Source organism: Schistocerca nitens, chromosome 5 (genome assembly GCF_023898315.1).
Source record: "Schistocerca nitens isolate TAMUIC-IGC-003100 chromosome 5, iqSchNite1.1, whole genome shotgun sequence".
Classification (NCBI taxonomy): domain Eukaryota; kingdom Metazoa; phylum Arthropoda; class Insecta; order Orthoptera; family Acrididae; genus Schistocerca; species Schistocerca nitens.
In genome coordinates this window covers 384,295,818-384,320,277 of record NC_064618.1, presented here as the reverse complement: position 1 = coordinate 384,320,277, position 24,460 = coordinate 384,295,818, and the positions used below count along the sequence as shown (strand labels likewise).

Here is a 24,460-nt window from a genome sequence, read left to right as displayed (position 1 = left end):
ACTGACTGGTTTGATGCGGCCCGCCACGAATTCCTCCCTGTGCTAACCTCTTCATCTCAGAGTAGCACTTGCAACCTACGTCCTCAATTATTTGCTTGACGTATTCCAATCTCTGTCTTCCTCTACAGTTTTTGCCCTCTACAGCTCCCTCTAGTACCGTGGAAGTCATTCCCTCATGTCTTAGCAGATGTCCTATCATCCTGTCCCTTCTTCTTATCAGCGTTTTCCACATATTCCTTTCCTCTCCGATTCTGCGTAGAACCACCTAATTCCTTACCTTATCAGTCCACCTAATTTTCAACATTCGTCTATAGCACCACATCTCAAATGCTTCGATTCTCTTCTCTTCTGATTTTCCCACGGTCCATGTTTCACTACCATACAATGCTGTACTCCAGACGTACATCCTCAGAAATTTCTTCCTCAAATTAAAGCTGGTATTTGATATTAGTAGACTTCTCTTGGCCAGAAATGCCTTTTTTGCCATAGCGAGCCTGCTTTTGATGTTGTCCTTGCTCCGTCCGTCATTGGTTATTTTACTGCCTAGGTAGCAGAATTCCTTAACTTCATTGACTTCGTGACCATCAATCCTGATGTTAAGTTTCTCGCTGTTCCCATTTCTACTACTTCTCATTACCTTCGTCTTTCTCCGATTTACTCTCAAACCATACTGTGTACTCATTAGACTGTTCATTCCGTTCAGCAGATCATTTAATTCTTCTTCACTTTCACTCAGGATAGCAATGTCATCAGCGAATCTTATCATTGATATCCTTTCACCTTGTATTTTAATTCCACTCCTGAACCTTTCTCTTATTTCCATCATTGCTTCCTCGATGTACAGATTGAAGAGTAGGGGCGAAAGGCTACAGCCTTGTCTTACACCCTTCTTAATACGAGCACTTCGTTCTTGATCGTCCACTCTTATTATTCCCTCTTGGTTGTTGTACAATTTATTACATGCCCAATCTGAATGATCACGTACCTTTAACAGGGATGACTTCACCAGTCAAACGGAAATCTAAGATGCCTGTATAGTCACCGGTGCCATACTTCGAAAATTAAAGCTATGAAAACAGTGTTCGCAGGAACATGCCTTTCCGTTTACAATTTTCATTTCAACCAATATCTGTGGAAGAAAATACAAGAACTAGGATTAATCTAGGAATACAGGGACAGAGAAGGAGTCCGAATGCTTTGATGCTTGTTTGCAGCAATGGTACATCTTCCGCCAAACAGTGTTGACGAAGCGTAGGTGGTAGTAATGAAAGAAATACCCGTAGGAAAGGCCATGAAATTTGCAGACTGTATGGTCAAGCAATAGATGCAGAAACCGAGTACACTAATTTAAACCGGAATATTTTTAATCGGTGATACAGAGCCACGAGTGCTGTCGAAGAGTGACACAGAAAACTGAATTCTTCAACACACCAAAAACATTCGAACGTATACTCCCTGATAAGCTGAAGGAGCAAGCAATAAAGATGCATTTTAAAGTTTTCATTGGCCTGTCTCTTCAAAGCAAGAAGAAAAAAGTAGATCTTGAGAAAAGGTTGAAAGATATAACGATATGCAGTGTGTCCATAAATTATCTTCACAGATTAAGACTGCAATAACTTTAAAACTATAATGTATATTAACCAGTGGTTTTCAACGCGTGAAAAGGTAACTCAGTTTTTTTTATCTTTTAGGTGACGCAAAATTCGCCTTATAGTTAGTGGTGGCTTTAATTTACCCTCCATATGTTGGCGAAAATATGTTTAATTCCGAAAGTAATGCATAAAACGTCATCCGAAACTGCTAAATGCATGCTTCGAAAATTATTTCGAGCAGTTAGTTCACGAGCCCACGCGAACGGTGAACGGTTGTGAAAACACACTTGACCTCTGAGCAACAATCCCGGGTTAATAACGAGCATCAAAACCCATTCATGGGTTAGTGAACACAGGGTTGTCGTAGCGAGCCTGAATATTGTAATCCCCAAATCCTCGCAAAATAAGCGAAAATTATACCTATTCAAAAAAGCAGATAAAATTCACTTCACGCCTTCGTGAGAGACCATCTCCACTCCTTCCAAATTAACAATGTAAGTGTACACAAGATATGGCATGAATTCAAAGAAATAGTATCGGCATCAATTGAGAGAGTCATACCAAATAAATTAACATACGACGGAGCTGATCTTCCTTGGTACACATAACGGCCAGAACACTTTCAGAAACAACGAAAAAACATGCCAAATTTGGACGAAAATCTCCAAGATTGGCGATCTTTTACATAAGCTCGAAATTTAGAGCGTACTTCTATGCGAAATGTTTATAATAGTTTCCACGACGAAACTTTGCATCGAAACCTGGCAGAAAATCTAAAGAGATTCTGGTCGTATGTGAAGTATGTTAGCGGCAAGACAATATCTTCTCTCCGCGATATCAATGGAGATACTATCGAAGACAGTGTTGCCAAAGCAGAGTTACTGAACACAGCCGTCTGAAATGCCTTTACAAAAGATGAAGTAAATATTCCAGAATTCGAATCAAGAACAGCTGCCAACGTGAGGAACGTAGAAGTAGATATGCTCGGAGTAAAACGGTTCAAATGGTTCTGAGCACTATGGGACTTAACATCTTAGGTCATCAGTCCCCTAGAACTTAGAACTACTTAAACCTAACTAACCTAAGGACACCACACACACCCATTCCCGAGGCAGGATTCGAACCTGCGACCGTAGCGGTCGCGCGGTACCAAACTGTAGCGCCTGGAACCGCTCGGCCACTCTGGCCGGCTGCTCGGAGTAGTGAAGCAACTTAAATCACTTAATAAAAGCAAGTCTTCTGGTCCAGACTGTATACCAATTCCTTTCAGAGTATGCTGAGGCAATAGCTCCATACTTAACACCCACATACAACCGTTCGCTCGAAGAAAGATCCGTACCCGAAGACTGAAGAGTTGCACAGGTCCAGCAATATTCAAGGAAGGTAGTAGGAGTAATCCACTAAATTACAGGCCCATATCATTAACGACGATACGCAGCAGGATTTTGGAACATATATTGTGTTCGAAAATTATGAATTACCTCGAAGAAAACGGTCTTCTAGCACACAATCAACACGGATTTGGAAAACCTCGTTCTTGCGAAACACAACTAGCCCTTCACTCGCATGAAGTGTTGACCTATTGGTAAGGGATTTCAGATTGATTTCGAACGTCTGAATTTTCGGAAGGGTTTTGACACTGTACCACACAAGCGGCTTGTAGTGAAAGTGCGTGCTTATGGAATATCGTCTCAGTTATGTGACTGGATTCGTGATTTCCTCTCAGAGACCTCACAGTTCGGAGTAATTGACGAAAAGTCATCGAGTAAAACAGAAGTGATTTCTGGCGTTCCCCAAGGTAGTGTTCTAGGTCCTTTGCTGTTCCTTATCTATATAAACTATTTAGGAGACAATTTGTACAGCTGTTATAGGCTGTTTGCAGATGACGCTGTCGTTTATCGACTTGTAAGGTCATCAGAAGATCGAAACAAATTGCAAAACTATTTAGAAAAGGTATACGATTGTACGAAAACTGGAAATTCACACTAAATAACGAAAAGTGTGAGGTCATCGACATGAGTGCCAAAAGAAATTCGTTAAACTTCGGTTACACGATAAATCACTCAACTGTAAAGGCCATAAATTCAATTAAATATCTAGGAATTACAATTACGAACAACGTAAATTGGAAGGAACACACACAAAATTTTGTGGAGAGGGCTAACCAAAGGCTGCGTTTTATTGGCAGGACACTTTGAAAATTTAACAGATCTACTAATGAGATACTCTACACTACGCTTGTACGTCGTCCTACCAGATAGGATTGACGGAGTACAGCGAAAAAGTTCAAAGAAGGGCAACACGTTTTGTATTATCGTGAAATAGGGGAGAGTGTTTCTGAAATGGTACAGGATTTGGGATGGACATCATTAAAACAAAGGCATTTTTCGTTGCTGAGTAATCTTCTCACGAAATTCCTATCACCAACCAACTTCCTCCTCCGAATGCGGAAATATTTTGTTGAGGCCGACCTACACAGGGAGAAACGATCACCATGATAAAATAAGAGAATCAGAGCTCGTAAAGAAAGATATAGGTGTTCGTTCTTTCCGCACGCTATACGAGATTAGAGTAATAGAGAATTGTAGGTGGTTCAATGAACCCTCTGCCGTACGAACGTGATTTGCAGAGTATCCGTGTAGATGCAGAAACCTGATGAAACGTAGACGCCACAGGAGAAAGCTCAGTGTGTGGCCTGGTTCGTACGGTCACCACACACCACTAGACTTCCTGTAGGTTTTGTTAATAATGTGGTGTACCAAGCCAAGGTTACATACAGGATGAAGGCACGCATTCGCAAATGCATTTGAACATGTGATCGTGGAGATCTTTAATCGTACGTGGAGAGAAATCGAATTCCGACTGAACATTATCTGTGCCACTAAGCGTTCACACATTGATTTTTATGAATTACGAAACAAGACTGAGTTATGGCATGTTGAAAACCATTTTTATAATCTAGTATAGTTTTGAAGATATGATGTCTCAAGATGTAAAGGTAATTTATGGACCCTGAATAACGATTCGGGAGGACTGAAGATGATTAAAATCTCTGGATTTCTTACAAAACATTAAGTGATAAGTTAATTGTCCCAGGGAGAAAAAATCTAAAAATTAAACATGCCTATGTGCTGGTCTCCAATTTCTTTAAATACACGAGAGCACAACTGACCCTGCATAAAATGTGAAGGGATCCTTTACAAAGCGCTCGGCGAGGCTCCCTCACTGTTACGGCTTCCTTTGACGGTCGGATATCCCACGGTTAAAATATTTTTGGCCGGAAACAGCACGCTGTCATGGATCGCAAAGCCCGCCGTCGGAAAGCCCACGACACCGTTCGCTACAGCACGAGAATCCCGAATCGCTTCACCTTGAGAATTTCCTCTTTTTTTGTTGGAGCTACTGCCATGGTTCTGAATTGGTTCACACCACCAGCAACGGAGATGAAGTTCTGACAGTACCACGCGTACTGGTGAAAGTCAGAAAAACCGTCAAACGTCGGTCGAAGAAACCGAGACAGAAGCCATCAAGTAATATGTCAAGAAGTGACCGCGAAAGCCTCAACAATATTGTACCATGAGATGACAGACGCTCATGAAAATGTTCCACTTTACGATTACTGGAGCATGCGCTGTTTTATTTATTTCTGACTCCTCAGTGTAAACACAAGGATGCTATTACTTTGGTCTGCACTTCAAGAGGCTTTGTCAGGTGATAGGATAGAACGTAACGTCCTGTTGACTTCTACCCAATAGGGACGGTGCATTGGCTCTGCTGGAAGCAATTGAGGTTGTGAGTTGTTTATATACTACACGGTACATATTCGTATCTACAGTGCCACAACTATTTCCAGTGAACCATGAAGACTATTGTAATGCATTAGACTCCTGTTTACAAGAAAATGGAGGGTATATCTTAACAGACTGAATTAATAAGAACGAATAATTTAATGAAATCATCCCAGGTCTCCAACTTTTTTAGACTACACGAGACCATGAAGGAGCCTTTCCCAGCCTTTCAAGAGGTGACTACTGACTACTGTGTCACTGACAGAGGTTACTGGCCGTGACGTCACTGGTCTCTAATATAATCATCATTGTTAGCCACAGTTTTCGAAAACGTTCCTATTGACAGTTCCATTTCGCGATGGCTGGATCCTCACGCACGCATTTACTATCCACCATATTTCAGTTTACCGGATTATAGCTTTATTATGCAGTATCACAAAAGTCATTTGTATGACGATAATTTTAATCAAATATCGATATAATCTGACCATTATGGACATTTTGTTATTCTGTGTGTGACTTCTCGGTACAGTATCATTTCTTGTTCCTAACGGTGCTTGCGTGCATGACACGCCACTCTACTAATTTTACGCAAATATCGCCTCACGTCTCGACATGTTCGTTTTGGAGACTCTGTTCATGGTGGTGCGGAAAGTCTATTTTCAGGCGTTTGCTTTTAGTATTTTTCATAGGCGCTTTAGTTCGTAGGATACGTTCTTTGTGTTCCTAACCACTTCTCATGATCTATCATGTTGCTCATATACAAGTGAAATTTAAATAGCTGACATCCCCAAAAAGACGTTTTGCAGATGAATACAGAGTGGGGCCCAACCATCATGATATGATTAGATTAGATTTACTGTCATTCCAATTGATCCGTAGTGAGGAGGTCCGCCAGGATGTGGAACATGTCAGAAAAACAACAATACATGACAAATATTTACAACTCAAACAAATAAGCTAATGTACCAATCCACAGGTGTGAAGTGGAATGATCGTCATTTTTTAATGAACACTATATAAAAGAATCATTTTACAAATACCAATGCACTGAATTTAAATTAAAGAAAGCTTTTTATTTATTTATAAGGTAATAAACGTGTCATACAACTACTATAATACTTATTTACAACGACCACATTACTGCACTGAAATGGTGCAGAAGTTAGATTGTACTTTACACTTCTACTGAGAAATTCATGTATGGAGTAGAAGGAGTTGGTCACAAATAAATCCTTTAGGCTTCTCTTAAACTGAATTTCATTGGTTGTTAAGCTTTTTATGGCTGCTGGCAAGTTATTGAAAATGTGTGTTCCTGAATAATGCACACCTTTTTGTACAAGACTAAGTGACTTCAAATCCTTGTGAAGATTATTCTTATTTCTAGTATTGATTCCATGAATTGAGCTGTTGGTTTGAAAAAGTGATATTTTTAACGACAAATTTCATTAAAGAATAAATACGAGGGCTATCCACAAAGTACATTACGTTTTGGAATTAAAAATAAATGAAGTATTGGAAATTTTTTTTATTATATACAGATGAAAGCCACACTTAAATACTACTTTTACACTTAGTTGCCATTTAAATTAAGGCACTTATCGTAGCGATGGACGAGCTTGGAAATTCCTTAGTCGTAAAATTCGGCCGCCTGCGCCTTCAACCACGTGGTTACCTGTTCTTGAAGCTGTGCGTCGTCATCAAAACACTGCATAACCAACCACTTCTTCATTGCTAGGAATAAGTGGAAGTCGCTCGGTGCCAGGTCGGGACTGTACGGCGGATGAGGAAACAACTCCCCACTTAAAAGATTCGAGAACTTAACGAGTGGCATTTGGCGTGTGGGCCCGGGCTTTGTCGTGAATCAGCAAGATCTTTGAGCCCAACTTTCCCCTGCGCTTGTTTTGTATTGCTCTTCCGAGGTTGTGCAGAGTGTGGCAATACCTTTGAGAGTTTATTGTAGTGCTTCTTTCCAGGAAATCCACAAAAATCACACCTTTTCTGTCCCAAAAGACAGTCGCTATCACCTTCCTTGCCGACATTGTCTGCATGCATTTCTTGTGTTTTTGGGGGGAATGTGTGAGCCCGCACTGCATTGACTGCAATTTTGTCTCACAGTTCACAAGCTTAACCCATGTTTCGTCACCAGTAACGACGCGATCGAGTAATGAGTCGCCATCTTTCTCGTAAGCGTCCAAAATCGTTAACGCTGCAGCCATTCGCTGATTTTTGTGAATCTCTGTCAAGATTTTTGGTATCCATCTTGCACAAAACTTGTGGTAACCAAGCTATTCGGTAATGATTTCGTGCAACAAACTTCGTGAAATTTGTGGAAAACTCAGAGAGAGTTCAGTTATTGTGAAATTACGGTTTTCACGGACCGCGGCATCGACTTTTTCGACAAGTTCGGCAGTCACTATGCTGGGTCTTCCACTTCGCTCTTCGTCGTGAACGTTAGTTCGGCCATTTTTAAATTTTATGACCCACTGACGCACTCCACCTTCAGTGATTATGTTGTCCCCATACACTTCACAAAGCTGCCGATAGATTTCTATCGGTGTACAGTTTTTTTGCAGTCAGAAACCTTATTACAGCACGCACTTCACACTTTGCGGCATTTTCAATTAACGCTGACATTTCAGACTGTCACAGTAACTCAACAGAGTACAGCACGAACCTCTCACTAGCACGGCAGGATGCCGACTGAGCGGCGGAATGCCATGACACCAAGATGGCCGCGCTAGCCCCGCCCCTAACGGACACAAACGAAAACGTAATGTACTTTGTGGATAGCCCTCGTATATTAGCAAGCAGTAATTAGTATCCCTAGTTCCCTAAACAGGCTTCTGCAGGATGTTCTTGAGTTCACACCACACATCACTCTTACTGCACGTTTTTGTGCCCAGAAAACTTTAGCTTGGCTTGATGAATTACCGCAAAAAAATAATCCCATATGACATTATGGAATGAAAGTAAACATAGTATGCCAGCTTTTTCATTTTTATATCCCCTATGTCTGACGCAATTCTCTTTGCAAATATAGATTTGTTAAGACGCTTCAGTTCTGTAGTGTGCTTTTCCCAGTTGAATTTATTATCAAGCTGTAATCCCAAGAATTTAACACTGTCCACTTCTTCTATCTGCTTGTCATCATATGTTAGGCATGAGATCTAAACGAACCAGAAACTGAAACTGGGACAACGGACAAGGCAAGAGCGACGTCACAGGTAGCATGGCTGTAACAGAACAGTTTCTTTGAATTCCGCTGTTCTAGATTTCCGTAATTCCTCGTGTTGTGCACAAAAGTATCTCCAATATTTACAGAACTGTAATACTGGTTAGAAGAATTTTATTTAAATGAAAAATACCTTTTTGTTCCAAAATAAACTTTTTAGGTGTCCAGTTCTCTTGTTTTGTGTAGAGTAACAAACTACAAACCTTTCACTGTCCTCGCTACTTACAAACGTTCCCCAATATTGATGTATTTAACACAAGGCTCCTCCGTGTAAGGTAGAAGCGCTTGCTCCAACACCCATGCCAACGCTAAGAAACATGCAGAATAAAGAATTATTTACGCAACAGACGCTTAATACTTACCCGCCTTTCGCAAAGTTTACTATAATTTCTACCATTTTATCAACGAATTTGTACTCTTCTCTTGTGTAGTTAAGTTTTTTCCCTGCGACAATATTGGGGAATAAGAGGTGGACATCAGCGCCTTGTGGTACACCTGCAACAGGAAGAAAGGAACCATTGTCAAGCCATTATTGTTTACAAAGAAGGTTAACGTTTAATTTCTATAGTGACTTCAGTGGTGACTTTTTCACTCTGGATATTACCTCCTCCTCCTCCATATCAAGCCTTCAGCGTACCTATGCGTGATGCTCTTATATGTTGTCTAATGTCTACTTACATTCCATAGGTTGTAGTCTTGGTCGTTATTCCTAGGACTTCAGCGAAGAATATCCGTAATTCACTTACCATCCATTCATCTGGCTACTTTCTTGCCAACCTCCATTTCAAACCTTCATTTCATTTTCGTAAGACATAATAAAGTCTTCGCCTCTGTTCTGTTCACTGATCCAGTTATTCGTAATCCTTTACGTCTCTGCATTGTTTGCTGAGCATTCAAACTGCCAAAACTGGCAACAAACTGATAGTAAACAGCCGGTTTCAAACAACTCAATATTTTTGGTAGCTGTTTGTTTTGCTAAGAGCACCCCACTTGCTCTTTTACGTCGCTCTATTTATCGTCGTGTACTTGCACTGGTGGTAAATAGTGTACTGCATCAACACGCACCAGTGACAAGTGCTACTAGTTCTTTTTGCCAGTTAAGGAATCTCTGAACTACTTACTTGACCACACAGATAGTAGTATATTTTATGAAATTTCCTTACTTAATCCCTCTTCCAATTCTGACTTTTCCTCTATGCTAATGGAGCCTACTGGCAGCTATTACACTGATGCAAGTGTAGTTATTACAGCTTCTTTTATTGTAAACTTTCCGATTTCCGTCTTCTAGCAATCGACATGTTCAGCAACTTAGGAGTCTTGCCACTACTGTTGTAAAACTCAAAATTTCGTCTGTTAAGAATCCGATGTCATACATCAGATCGTGGAGCTTAAATACAAGTAGTCAAAGCCGTTTCAAAGATGTGTTGTCGAACTACAGTAAAAATTTCTTCTTTTTCCTTGATATTTTGTCCAATCAAGCACTTCTCACACCTGATTTATTTGTGCCGTAATATTTCACTACTCTAACCAGTGGAAAAAACTTCCTCAAAACGTCGCAGGCACTCTGCAAATTAACCCGACTGGAATCAGATTGCTTTTGTATCAGTAACATTGATTTTATTTTTATTGAACTCTTTTTTGCAGTAATTAGCCTCACTAATGTAACTGTGGAGTAACATATTATTAGTCCATAGTAAACACGCTTACAGTTAAGATTATAAATCACTGAAGTTGCAGGAAGTAATTAACTGCTCATTGAAGTAACACAAGAAAGACATCACGTTAGGCCTGAAAGTGGAAAATCTGTATTATAAAAAGTGAAAAATTGTGTGTTAAGACGGTACACAAGACAATTGTAATAAGGATTTATGGAGTAAGGTAAGAAAGCCATCACGTGAAAACGAAATAAACCAGCGACAAACACTGATCAAAGTTTTAGGAAGAAATTTTCCGTTCTTTACTCCTAAAACCATGTGTAAGAACTAGAGGAGGACAATGAGAGAGCAAGAAAAAACTTTTTGCAATAGCTATGTCTTGCTGCAGAGACTAAATTACAGTGGTGAAATCGTAATAAGACCAACTTAGAGATGCATATTCTAAGGCACGTAGAAGTATTTAGTTTATCAGTAGCGTGTATAATAGGGTTGGGAGAAGAAATTTTAAACAGAAGACAAAGAAATCACAGATCACTCAGTATGAAGGGTTAGGAGGGAGGACTGTCGAGTAGAAAGGAAGTCAAATCAGAACATTTAGAAGATTTTACAATAAAATTCGAACATTTTAATGCACCATCACATACCCATTTATTTCATTGTTTAACTAAGCGATACGGTTTTACCTCAGCCCAAACTTACCTAACACGATGGGACTTTTGTGACGTTGCCATGCGTAGTTGTAGACAAACATTGGCATAGAAGTCTGGTTCGTGTGCAGTTCCACACTCCTAGTCACGCCATAATACGTGTAGAAATCGCTCGTCATCTGCAAACGAGAGTTGTCTCCGTGTGAGTACTGTTCTTGCCGGCACACGCTGCACAGCTCCCCATTAAACGAGGCGGCAGCGACAACAGCAGCTACTCACGTTTATGAGTCTGCCGATGGTCGCCCTGGTGAGGGGCTGGTCCTCCATGTAGTAGTCCCAGATCTGCCGGCCGATGGCGGCAGCCCTCTCCTCGTTGCCCTCGATGGTCAGGCCTAGGTACTTGGGCACGTATTTACCAGGGTCCTCGTTCAGTTCGTTCATCATATAACGGAACACCAGCATCACTGTAACCAACACACCCTTCCTCACTCTACAGAGACATACCTCATTGACCACACACTTAATGAACTGCCTACGCTATGACCCAGTCTACCTTATGTAAAACTAGTTTTCGATTGCAAGTCTAACACTTTGGAAAGAAAGATCTTAAATGACCCGCCACCAATCAGGCATAGAGAATGGGTGGAGAAACATTTACACTACAAGGGAAACGGTCGTGATAACTTTCAACCATCCATTCGGGGATTCGCCAGAAACTAGATAAATTATGAAAAACCAAAATCTTCATAGTCCAAACAAGGTTTCAATTCCCCTTCATGCATTAACCTAATGCTATACGGGATAGACACGAATTGTGTCTATGTTTCTCCACGGGTATATTTGATTAACGTTATGTCGATCATTAAACTTACCTTTGCAAGAATGTTCACGCTATTCATTGCAGTGTATTTGACAGTCATCAGGGAACGCAGTCCTGCACAGTTCGCTAAAAAATAAGTTATACGAGGGGAGTTCAATAAATAACGCACATTTTTTTCTGAAAGCAGGTTGGTTTCGTTCAAGATTATAACGCACCACATTATTCCCTACTTTTGTGGCTACAAAACGCTATTATTCAACATAATCTCCGTTTAATGCGACGGCATTCCGCCATCTTACTGGAAGGGCCCGTATGCCCTCATGGTACCACTCTACTGGCCGACGTCGGAGCCAACGCCCTACTGGGTCAGCAACCCCCCCTTCACTGACATACTGCTTCCCGTGGAGTGCAGCCAACCTTCTAGGGCCAAACAGATGGCAGTCGGAAGATGTGAGATCCGGGCTCTACGGTGGATGAAGAACGGCCCAATGCAGTTTCGTGAGGTCCTCTCGGGTGCGCAGATTTGCGTGAGATCTTGTGTTATGGAGGAGAAGGAGAAGTTCGTTTCCATTTGGTAGAGAACATGCTCAAGTCGTTTGTTCAGTTTCCCGATGGTTGCACAAAACACTTCAGAGCTGATAGTTGCACCATGAGGGGCGGACATCAAACACAATAACCTCTTCAGAGTCCCAGAAGACCGTCACCATGACTTTACTGTGGGCACGATTTTGAACTTTTCCTTTAGAGCAGAGGCGGTGTGGCGCCACTCAGCGGATTACCGTTTTGTTTCAGTTTCCAAATGATCCCATGTTTGATCGCCTGTGACGATGTCCTTAAAAAATCAGCCTTATAACGCACAAGCAATTAGGCACAGATAGTCCTTCGTTGCTCTTTATGGTCATCTTTTAGGTGGCAGGAATCCAGCGGGCACACAGGTTTGAGTACCCCAACTAGCGGACAAGTGAGTCAGCACCACCAGCAGAGACGTCCGTTTGTGCAGCGAGGTGTTTGTCGTCCGTCCATCACTTCGAATGGTAGCGTCCGCACGCGCCAACATTGCAACAGTCACAGCTGTGTGCCTGCACGCGAGAGATCGGACAGATTTTCGCGATCCTGGGTGCGATGATAAACGCCTCTTCCTACAAGTCACCGGGCTTTTTTTCACTGTCAGGTCTCCCTAGACATTCTGCAAGCGCCTATGAGTACCATCGAAGCTCTAGTTTACCGCCAAAGTTTACCAGATAGGACTGACGGAGTACATCGAAGAAGTCCAAAGAAAGGCAGCACGTTTTGTATTATCGCGAAATATGGGAGAGTGTCACAGAAATGATACAGGATTTGGGCTGGACATCATTAAAAGAAAGGTGTTTTCGTTACGACGGAATGTTCTAACGAAATTCCAACCACCGCCTTTCTCCTCCGAATGCAAAAATATTTTGCTGACACCGACCTACATAGGGAGGAACGATAAAGAAAGGATAATCAGAGCTCGTACGGAAAGATATAGGTGTTCATTCTTTCCGCGCGCTATACGAGATTGGAATAGTAGAAAATTGTGAAGGTGGTTTAATGAACCCTCTGCCAGGCACTTAAATGTGATTTGCAGAGTATCCATGTAGATGTAGAAACTCGGTGAGAGCTGTCTGCTTGGAATGCACCTCCGTTACAGACGCCAATTCGAAAGTTACCTACAGCGCCACTACCAACCCGAACTTCATGAAACTGTAGGAGATGAGGCGGAAATATTCCGTGATGTCTCATAACAAATTTCACATTTTTTTCAATCAAAATTGACCGAGAAAAAATGCGTTGCACTACTTATTGAGGGCCCCTCGTATAACGCAGCGGACAGTATGAAAGATTTGGAGGTCGAAGTCTAGTGGAACGATACTTTCAAATTATGATTAATAATTTTGATAATTTAAAATAAATACTAAATAGAATATGTTGTCAAAATTAAAATCAGATTGTAAGGTACGACAGAATAGGGAGATAAAAATTGTTAGAGGTCACTTGAATTTTTCAACCTAAAATTACTGGAGTACCCCGTGAGAGATGTAAGACTGTAATTTCAAATCAGAAATGGCTATAACAAGATACCAGTTGAAACACAGGCTATCAACCTAAATTAGAAAAAGGTATCAGCAGCAAATTGTAGGACTTCCTGGCTCAGAATTAGTTATTCTGAAACACGTGTTTTAGATCATTATGATGCTGAAATGATATTTCTGTGAAACAATGGGCTGAACTAATCAGAGTCCCCCGTTAAAAACTGTTCAATCCATTTATTAATACTGATTTACTCCATTAGAGCTCATCTGGAGGCATATAGATAGTCGTTTTTCCCTCGTTCTATTAGCGAGTGAAACAAGAAAGGAAACTACCAGTAGTGGTAGAGGTACGTCCGCCAAGCACCGCACGGCGGACTTCGGAGTATCGATGTGGATGTAGATGAATAGTCAAGCTATACAACTCAGTTGCAAGTAGTTGCTACTTCTAATAAATGTAGTGCCTAAACGAATGAGAAAATCGTCTGTGGCCCAGTCAGAGAACATACACTACGTCATTCTCCTGAAATGATACAGGATGTCTGAATTGAGTGGCCGTATGGGATTCGCACCCCACTCCTCGACGATCTGAGTGCTTTGTGCTCCAAAATACGTCTTTCAGTAATCTCTAGAAATAAGAGTGAATGAACAAAATAAATAAGCTTCGACATTGACAAAATCACTAACCTTGCCTAAAATCAGTTCTCACCAGAATGTGGGAAAAACTATTTTGTAAGTGAAGTAGCTGTCTTAACAAATGGTGAAACCAGTAATATCTGAACAGTAATGTACAACATTTAGCCGACTTATCTTTCGCAATTTCTACACTAAAAGAGAGCACTATACCAAAACTGTATTTTTAATTGACGAAGTAATTTGCAGTAATTGTGTCTCCCGAGCAGTGAGAACCACCACCTCCTCCTCGTCGTCGTCTTTCCCTGCCTTATACGAGGTCGAATTATTTCTGCAATTTTCTTACAGTTACTCATGTCCTGCGTGGCTCACCCCATCTCTGCCACACTCAATAGACTTCACTGGGCCTTTTATTGCTATCTCCGTCACCCCTGCTGCAATGCGAGTCTGCTTTATTCTCAAAACAACAATAATTTAAGGAAATATGAGCTAAATCTGGCGAACAGGATGAACAAGGAACGAAGTCTAAGTATGGTTCACAACTTCCGTCATTGTGACTGTTGCAGTGGAAGCGGTGCATTGTCCTGCTTAATGAGCATTTTCGCTCTACAATCTTAGTCGCTTTTCATTCACCAATGTAGAACATATTAGCCTAAGTTATGCTTTTGTAGATTTATAGACCGAAGTTTACACAGAGCAATGAATCTGTGCAGACAGCGTTTAACCATTGACACTATGTCGTAATTTCGTCCTTTTTTAGATTTTGTCAATAGCAATGGCGGCACCCACACCGCAAAACCAGCTATCCATTTCCAATTTACTTAAGGATATTATGAACGCGGTAAGTTAAATGCATAGCCTCAGCTATCTCGAGCATTTCCACCCACCCGTCTTGCATTAAGACGTCATGCGATGTTTCAGCGATTTCCATTGTTCTAACATCTACTGAACAGCCAGATCACTTACTTTTCGTGCTTCTACGGCCATTTCTAAACTTTTTCAGCCAAAAATAAGTGCAATGGCGTTCAGTGCCGTTGTAGATCCCACATTAACTGAAGTAATACTAGTATTGATCGATTCATCATTGCAGTGCTTCAAATAAAAATGACTGGGAACAGACTGAAGCTCCATTCTTTCAGTGCTTCGCAGTGCTATAATGGACGCTTCAGGTGGTTCTGAACAGTTATCTCTTGACGCATCTGATTCAAACTGTTTACAATTGGTACTATAATCGTGCCTACCGACATCATTTGGAAAAATTTCCAGACGTTTCACGGGTTTTTATCAGAATTATTAATTGACCCTCCAAAGCAAATAAAGTAGTTCGGAATACACTTATATGGTCTGATCAAAGCGTTAACGATACGCCACAAACTGTAATAATTTAACGATCAGGATGAATGAAATGCAATGACACGAAATGGTATGAGTGAAGTACACTCAGAAAAATTTGACCTCATTGTAATGAATACTTCTCGATAAATCAATATTTGTGCTGTACCCATATAAGTCACGGGAAATACCCAGGTAGTAGGATTCAGAAGTAACAGGTGAAATCGTCAATGGCAGTGAATCTGAGCGAAGTCTGGACGTGTGCCCAGCTAGCCTTATTGTTAAGGTGACCTCGTGAAAAGCAAGAAATCAAGGTTCTTGTCCCTTCTTGAATAAATTTTCTTCAGCCCCCACGAACGTAAAGTCAGTAGTTAGGAGCTTTTGCTTGGACACCTTGGTGTGACCATTTGGGGTCTTGAAACTTAACGAACACGGTTATGTCAGAGACGTGTTTTCACAGTAATTTACATAAAAAACCTGTCGATCTTTTAAAGTAAATAGCGCTAATTACTCTGCCGGACAAGCCCAGAATCAAATCTGGCTAGACTATTATCTTTTGTGACGTTCGGATCACATCACAGTGCGGTGGGCGTTCTATAGATACCAGTAAAGACTTCTGCCGTTCTATTTAAAGTGTGGCCGTGGTGATCCGTAGCAACCAACCAATACTAATAATTCCGATCACTTATAAACCATTTAAAATTTAGATGTATTATTAACATTTGAACGTTAAACTGTTAACCGACGCTCAAAACATCTCGACAAGCAGCAAACACATAAGCTAGTTTGTCTGCGACGACCGTGTAGAACATTCAGGCTCTAGCTGTCGACTCGGTGAATAGTTTTTCCAGTGTGTTCATCCGTTCCACATATGGCGTTTTGGCGAAATTTCGGTTGCGACCGGAATTTCTTCTTCATTGAAGAAAGTGGCTGACACTGTACGGAAATATACTCTGGTGTTCTCGTTCTGGAAGGAAACTCGCGCGGTTCAACATACCGACCGGGAAACCCACGCTTGCCTAACGGAGGTAATTGGAATAAATTCCGATTCTGGACATACCACGCAGTTAGATTCTGACAGTTACTGTGCCTTCGTTGTGACTTTTCAGGCTTTCCCGACGAATCTGTTGCAAATACACTTCTCGGATTTGTCGCTGGATCGTATTGTGCAAATCCAGAATACTTCGTCGATATAACCGTTCAACATCTTCAGTTTGTGGTAGTTGCTGTCTGCACTGCTGCAAGACGTGACTGATAATCGCGCGGCAGCGCTGAAATCTATTAGGTCAGGATCAGGCAATACTTGTGCACTGGAAGATGCAGCAAGCCTTTAAGAACAGAAAGAACCCTCAAGAGATGGATCAAGTGTGTTTCTAGGCTACCAGTAAAATTGAGGAATTTGTTGCGTTCAGTCAAAGACCACCTCGGAACTAGGAAACGTGATTTATGTAAAATCCCATGCCGATATGGGAAATCTTATGCTGGGCGAACGTTTTTTTTTTTTTTGTGGTTTTAGGGCGCAAAACTGCTATGGTCATTAGCGCCCGGTCCGTGACTGAGGAAATAATAAAAACTGAAAATGGAAAACAGCAAAAATGGGAACGAAACTCAAATAATTGGAGACACTAAAAGCAGAAACAAGGCTTAAAAGTCCACTACAGAGAGGGCTTGATGGTCCCCGATTAAACTTCAAATGACTGACGTCATGTCACTGTCACTAATAAACTGGAGAATGCGGTCGGCTGAGCGCGTGTCATCTGCTAAAATCGACGATAGATCAGGCGATAGCTGGAGACGGGAGCGTAACGGATTAAAATAGGGGCATTCAATTAAAAGGTGTCTTACCGTCCACAGCTGAGAGCAGTGGGGACAGATTGGGGGAGGATCGCCGCTTAAAAGATGTCGATGGCTAAAAAGACAGTGCCCTATCCGGAGTCTAGCTAAAATCACCTCCTCCCGACGACGCGTTCGGGAGGAAGAGGTCCAAGCGCAAGGAAGGGCTTTCACTTCCCGCAATTTATTTCGGGGAAGTGTTGACCAATGTTCAAGCCATAAATGAGCAACTTTGCGACATAAACCGCTCTGTAGATCGGTGAAGGGAAGCGACTGAATAGCTGGCCGAGGAAGAGAGACTGCAGCCTTGGCCGCTATATCGGCCGCCTCATTCCCACAGATACCAGCGTGTCCCGGGAGCCAGAGGAACGCCACCGAGACGCCCCCCAGGTGGAGCGAGCGCAGACAGTCCTGAATCCGGTGGACCAGAGGGTGCACAGGATAAAGAGCTTGGAAACTGAGGAGAGAGCTGAGAGAATCCGAGCAGATTACGTACTGTATACACTGATGGCGGCGGATGTAGTGGACAGCCTGGAGAACAGCGAAAAGCTCCGCAGTATAAACCGAACACTGGTCGGGAAGCCGAAAGTGATTTGGGGCGTCGCCAACAATATAGGCACTCCCTACACCCAACGATGTTTTCGAGCCGTCGGTGTAAATAAAGGTGGCGTCCGTCATTTGTGCACATAGAGCAGCAAATGCCCGACGATAAACAAGTGAAGGTGTACCTTCCTTGGGAAATTGACAAAGATCACGGAGCAGACAGATCCGGGGACGGAGCCAAGGCGGTGCTGTACCCCAAGTTGTCAAGAAGGTTTTAGGAAAGTGGAAGGAAAGAGAATGGAGCAGTTGACGGAAGCGGACTCCCGGGGGTAGTAGGGAGGAGGAGCGGCCTGCATACCCTACATCAAAGGAGGCGTCGAAAAAAGGGTCATGGGCTGGATTAGCAGGCAGGGAAGACAGATGGCTAGCATAACGGCTCAGAAGGACCGCTCGCCGATTGGACAGCGGAGGTTCAGCAGTCTCAGCATAAAGGCTTTCCACAGGGCTAGTGTAAAAAGCTCCAGACGCTAAACGTAATCCACGGTGGTGGATAGAGTCGAGACGCCGAAGAATAGACGGCCGAGCAGAGGAGTAGACTATGCTTCCATAGTCCAATTTCGAGCGCACTAAGGCGCGATAGAGGCGGAGAAGGACCACTCGGTCCGCTCCCCAGGAGGTACCATTCAGGACACGGAGGGTGTTGAGCGTTCGCAGACAGCGAGCCGAAAGATAGGAAACGTGGGAGGACCAGCACAGTTTTCTGTCAAACATAAGACCCAAGAATTTAGTGACGTCTGAAAACGGAAGGTTGACAGGACCTAGATGTAGGGAGGGCGGAAGAAACTCCTTACGTCGCCAAAAATTAATACAAACGGTCTTACTGGGAGAAAAACGGAAGCCGGTTTCGAGGCTCCAAGAGTGGAGGCGATCGAGACATCCTTGAAGACGGCGTTCAAGAAGGCTGGTCCGTTGAGAGCTGTAGTAGATCGCAAAATCGTCCACAAAGAGGGAGCCCGAGACGTCAGGAAAGAGACAATCCATAATTGGATTTATAGCGATGGCAAACAGTACAACACTCAGCACGGAGCCCTGGGGTACCCCGTTTTCTTGAGAGAAAGTACGGGAGAGAGTAGTGTTCACCCGCACCCTAAATGTTCGCTCTGCCATAAATTCGCGAAGAAAAAGGGGCAGCCGGCCTCGAAAGCCCCAAGAGAACAGTGTGCGGAGGATGCCTGTCCTCCAACAGGTATCGTATGCTCTCTCCAGATCAAAAAATATTGCTACCGTTTGGCGTTTCCGGAGAAAATTGTTCATGATATAAGTGGAGAGAGCAACAAGATGGTCAACTGCAGAGCGATGCTTTCGGAATCCGCATTGGGCAGGTGTTAAAAGACTGCGTGATTCCAGCCACCAAGCTAAACGGTAATTCACCATACGCTCCAAAATCTTACAGACACTACTCGTGAGAGAAATGGGGCGATAGCTAGAGGGGAGATGTTTGTCCTTTCCAGGTTTCGGAATGGGAACGACGATAGCTTCCCGCCATCGTCTGGGAAAGGTACTGTCGGTCCAAATTCGATTATAAAGGCGAAGGAGGTAACGCAGACTATGGGTTGATAAATGCAGCAACATTTGGACATGGATACCATCCGGTCCTGCGGCGGAGGAGCGAGAAGAAGAGAGGGCATGTTGGAGTTCCCGCATGGAGAAAACAGTAATGTAGCTTTCGTGATTTTGAGAGGAGAAAGCAAGAGGTCGCACTTCCGCTGCACGTTTCTTCGGGAGAAACGCTGGCGGGTAATGTGAAGAGCTCGAAATCTCAGCAAAGTGCTGACCCAATGAGTTAGAAATTGCGACGGGGTCCACTAAGGTATCATGCGCGACAGTGAGCCCAGAGACCGGGGAGAAACTAGGCGCGCCTGAGAACCGTCGAAGCCGACTCCAAACTTCCGAGGAGGGAGTGAAGGTGTTAAATGAGCTAATAAAGAATTGCCAGCTTGCCTTCTTGCTATCGCGGATGACGCGACGGCATCGCGCACGGAGTTGCTTATAGCGGATACAGTTTGCCAAAGTAGGATGGTGACGGAAAATGCGAAGAGCACGTCGCCGCTCACGGATTGCGTCACGGCATGCCTCGGTCCACCAAGGAACTGGGGGGCGCCGGGGCAATTCGGAGGTGCGTGGTATTGAACGTTCCGCAGCTGTAAGAATAACGTCGGTAAAATGTGTGACCTCATCGTCGACGCTGGGAAAGCGACGGTCATCGAATGTCGCTAGAGACGAAAAAAATGTCCAATCGGCTTGGGCAAACTTCCAGCGTCGCGGGCGCATATATGGCAGTTGAGGCTGCAGCCTAAGGACACATGGAAAGTGGTCACTCGAGTGTGTATCATCAAGTGCGAACCATTCGAAGCGCCGAGCAAGCGGAACAGTACCGATCGCAAGGTCCAAATGAGATAAATTTGTCGTGGAGGCAGACAAAAACGTGGGGACCCCAGTGTTGAGGCAAACTAGATCCGCTTGGTGGAAGACGTCTAGCAATAGGGAGCCACGTGGACAAGGATGTGGAGATCCCCAAAGCGGGTGGTGGGCATTGAAGTCCCCAACCAGCAAATAGGGGGGTGGAAGCTGACCAAGAAGATGAAGGAGATCAGCTCGTGCCACCGGTGTGGATGATGGAATGTATACAGTACAAAGAGAGAACGTGTATCCAGAAAGGGAAAGACGGACGGCGACAGCTTGGAAGGAACTGTCTAATGGGATTGGATGATAATGGAGAGTATCATGGAGAAGAATCATGAGTCCTCCATGGGCTGGAGTGCCTTCCACAGAGGGGAGGTCATACCGGACGGACTGAAAATGAGGGAGAACAAAGCGGTCATTAGGACGCAGCTTTGTTTCCTGAAGACAGAAGATGACCGGCGAGTAGGATCGTAAGAGGATCGACAATTCATCCCGATTGGCTCGAATGCCGCGGATATTCCAGTGGATAATGGACATAGGGTGAACAGAAAATGGAGGAATGTGACCAAGGGTGCTGTCAACTCAACGACTGCTCAGAGCTTGCGACCGACAGCATGGAATGGCATTCAGCCGAAGGCAGAAGATCCTGATCCATAGGTTGGTCAGGAGCAGCTCCTGCCACCAGCGATCGGCCGGTTGACCGGCCACCAGCAGTGCGCCTCGGCGACACAGAAGACGGCCGCGGGCGATTTCCGCCAGGTGGCGCTGTGGATGGGACACGCCTTGGCGGAGAAGGAGAGGAACTGGGTTTCTTTGTAGCCTTCTTGGAAGTATGAGGTTTAGAGGAAGGAGGAACCGATGGTGGTGAAGTTGCCGTACGTAAAAACTCTTCACGAGTATGCTCTTTCTTCAAAGACTTGGTGTCTGACTTTTGGGCTCGAGATTTAGCAGAACCCGACGAAGGGTGAGCCAAAGAGTGGGCAGGCGAAAGTGGTGAAGTTGAACGGGCGATCTTTGCGCTGGCCGATCGGACGACCGTGGCACTAAAGGTGAGGTCGCAAGTCTGCGTGGCCGCCTCCTTTGTTGGCCGAGGAGAAGCAAGGACAGTGCTGTATTTGCCTGTCGGAGGCACGGTGGGCTGTCGACTGGCGAATAATTTCCGAGCAGCAAAGGTCGACACCTTTTCCTTCACTCTTATTTCCTGGATGAGCTTTTCGTCCTTAAAAACTGGGCAATCTCTAGAAGAAGCAGCGTGGTCACCCATACAGTTGATGCAGCGAGGGGATGGAGGTGGACAAGCACCCTCATGGGCATCCCTGCCACACGTAACACATTTGGCCGGATTAGAACAGGACTGGCTGGTGTGATTGAATCGCTGGCACCGATAGCAACGCGTAGGGTTTGGGACGTAAGGACGAACGGAAATTATCTCATAGCCTGCTTTGATTTTCGATGGGAGTTGCACTTTGTCAAATGTCAAAAAGACAGTGCGGGTTGGAATGATCTTCGTGTCAACCCTTTTCATAACCCTATGAACAGCCGTTACACCCTGGTCTGACGGGTAGTGCTGAATTTCTTCGTCAGACAGTCCATCGAGGGAGCGTGTATAAACTACTCCACGCGAGGAATTTAAGGTACGGTGCGGTTCCACCCGGACAGGGAAAGTGTGTAGTAGTGACGTACGCAGCAATTTTTGTGCCTGGAGGGCACTGTGTGTTTCTAACAACAGGGTGCCATTCCGTAATCTGGAACAAGACTTTACAGGACCAGCAATTGCGTCGACACCTTTCTGAATAATGAAAGGGTTGACTGTGGAGAAGTCGTGACCTTCGTCAGATCGAGAAACAACAAGGAACTGTGGCAACGATGGAAGAACTGACTGTGGTTGAGACTCAGTGAACTTACGTTTGTGAGCAGACATAGTGGAAGGTGAGGAAACCATTGCGGAAGAATCCCCCATGATTACCGGCGTCTCCGATGGCGCGCTCCTCCCTTGTGGGGGCCCTCTCTGAGGGCACTCCCGCCTTAGGTGATTGTTCACACCTCAGGTCACACCTCCCGACAAACGGACGGAGGGACCAATCGGCACTTTCGGAAGGTATCAGCTCGGGTAATCACCCCTCCCTGGGCCTGGCCGTTACCAGGGGGTACGTACATGTCCTACCTGTCTACCCGGGGCGGGGAATTACGCGTTACCCCGTCACCGGCTACGCATGGAAGTGCGTGGGTTGGCCTTCAGACACGCACAGGGAGGAAGAAAGAGAAAGGGAAAGGAAAGAAGAGAGGTCTCAAACGCCGCAGCGGAGAAGGTAGAGAAAAGAGGTAAGGAAAAGAGAAGGACAAGGGAAGGATGAAGACTTACAAGCAAGGAAGGAAGGCGAAGAATGTAGTATATTTACAAGCGTCCGTCTCCGAACGTAGGCACAAACCATAACCCCAGAGAAAGGGAAAGAAAGAGCCAGAGATGAAGAGGGGGGGCGAAGATGGGGGATGGGGAAGGATGCGGAAAGGGAAGGTATGCAGCCCGGAAAGGAAGGAAGGCCACATCAGCTCGGGGTCCCGTGCTCGCTACGCACGTATCCACAAAAGAGTTGTGGATCCCCTGGGGGGTTGGGCGAACGTGCCGAACGGTGCAAGAACATTATGTTGAACGCCATCGTCCTACATGCTTCAGGCAACGTGATAAATCAGCGGTAGCGGAGCTCTACCTGGACATGGGGAATTTCAAGTTTTACGAAAGACTGAAGTTTTATCCACAGTGTCTTCTTCCTAGGGTTGTCTTAAGGGGACCATATGCACCTGTAAAGCGGACAATCTTACCAGTGATCCAAGTTTTCAACTAATTGCCACCTGGAATCCAGCAGTGGCTGCCATTAAATTAAAATAGAAGAAAGAAGAACCTCTGATCCATCACTCGACACAGCACACTGCTGACAGGGGAAACTCCTCATTGCACCCCCCTCAGATTTAGTGGTAAGAGGGCCCATCAAAAACTGAACACAGCTCAAGCATGAAAACAGGAAGAAGGTGCACTGTATAGTATACCCACAAAAAAAATAGGAACAGTACATGGTCCAAGATGTGGAAATGCAATATAGAGCAGCCAGGAAGAAAAACGGCGCCGTGCTCAAGTTCCACGGCGCCGTGCTCAAGTTCCACGGCGCCGTGCTCAAGTTCCACGGCGCCGTGCTCAAGTTCCACGGCGCCGTGCTCAAGTTCCACGGCGCCGTGCTCAAGTTCCACGGCGCCGTGGTTCAATAGTCGCGGTGTTGATCTACTACGCTCACAAGCCATGTTCAAATTTCCCTCGTCATAACAATTTTGCCAGCACGGTAGATCAACGTGTTTGGTCAGAGTGCTGGTTACCTTCTGTAATAAAAATCTGAGTAAGGAATCAATCATCAGCTTTAACGAATGACATGTGACGTCCGCCCAGACCAAGTGCAACAAACAATACCAAACTAAATGAAAAAGTGATTATGGTGTTGAACTGCCAAGTGGCCCAGCTTCAATCAAACCTGCATCGCGCCTTTTTCTTTATGCTGTTTGTTTAATTCAAATTTGTGTCTGCGTCGTGATGTAACGTCCGTTTGCAACAGTGAGGAGTAAGGTAGGGACCTATAATGACAAGTGATGCTACACAACTACTCTATTAGCAGCTGAAAGTAAGTGGCTTTCGAGCGGGAACCGCAAACTTTTGGTAACAAGGCGTCAAGTCCGCCGCATCTTCCAACGGAAAGCCGGCCTCAGTGGCCGAGCGGTTCTAGGCGCTACAGTCTGGAACCGCGCGACCGCTACGGTCGCAGGTTCGAATCCTGCCTCGGGCATGGATGTGTGTGATGTCCTTAGGTTAGTTAGGTTTAAGTAGTTC

At 44.3% G+C, this 24,460-nt stretch overlaps 1 protein-coding gene across 1 annotated transcript in view; it reads right to left on the bottom strand.

Moving 5' to 3' along the window:
* Window positions 1-24,460, bottom strand: part of LOC126260809 (venom carboxylesterase-6-like) — a 160,419-nt gene that overhangs the window by 7,097 nt on the left and 128,862 nt on the right. Inside the window, exons 7-9 of the mRNA XM_049958177.1 lie at window positions 11,197-11,381; window positions 10,970-11,096; window positions 8,978-9,110 (exon numbers count right to left, since the gene is read on the bottom strand). Of these exons, the coding sequence (XP_049814134.1) occupies window positions 8,978-9,110; window positions 10,970-11,096; window positions 11,197-11,381 (445 nt within the window). The remainder of the gene's footprint in view (window positions 1-8,977; window positions 9,111-10,969; window positions 11,097-11,196; window positions 11,382-24,460) is intronic.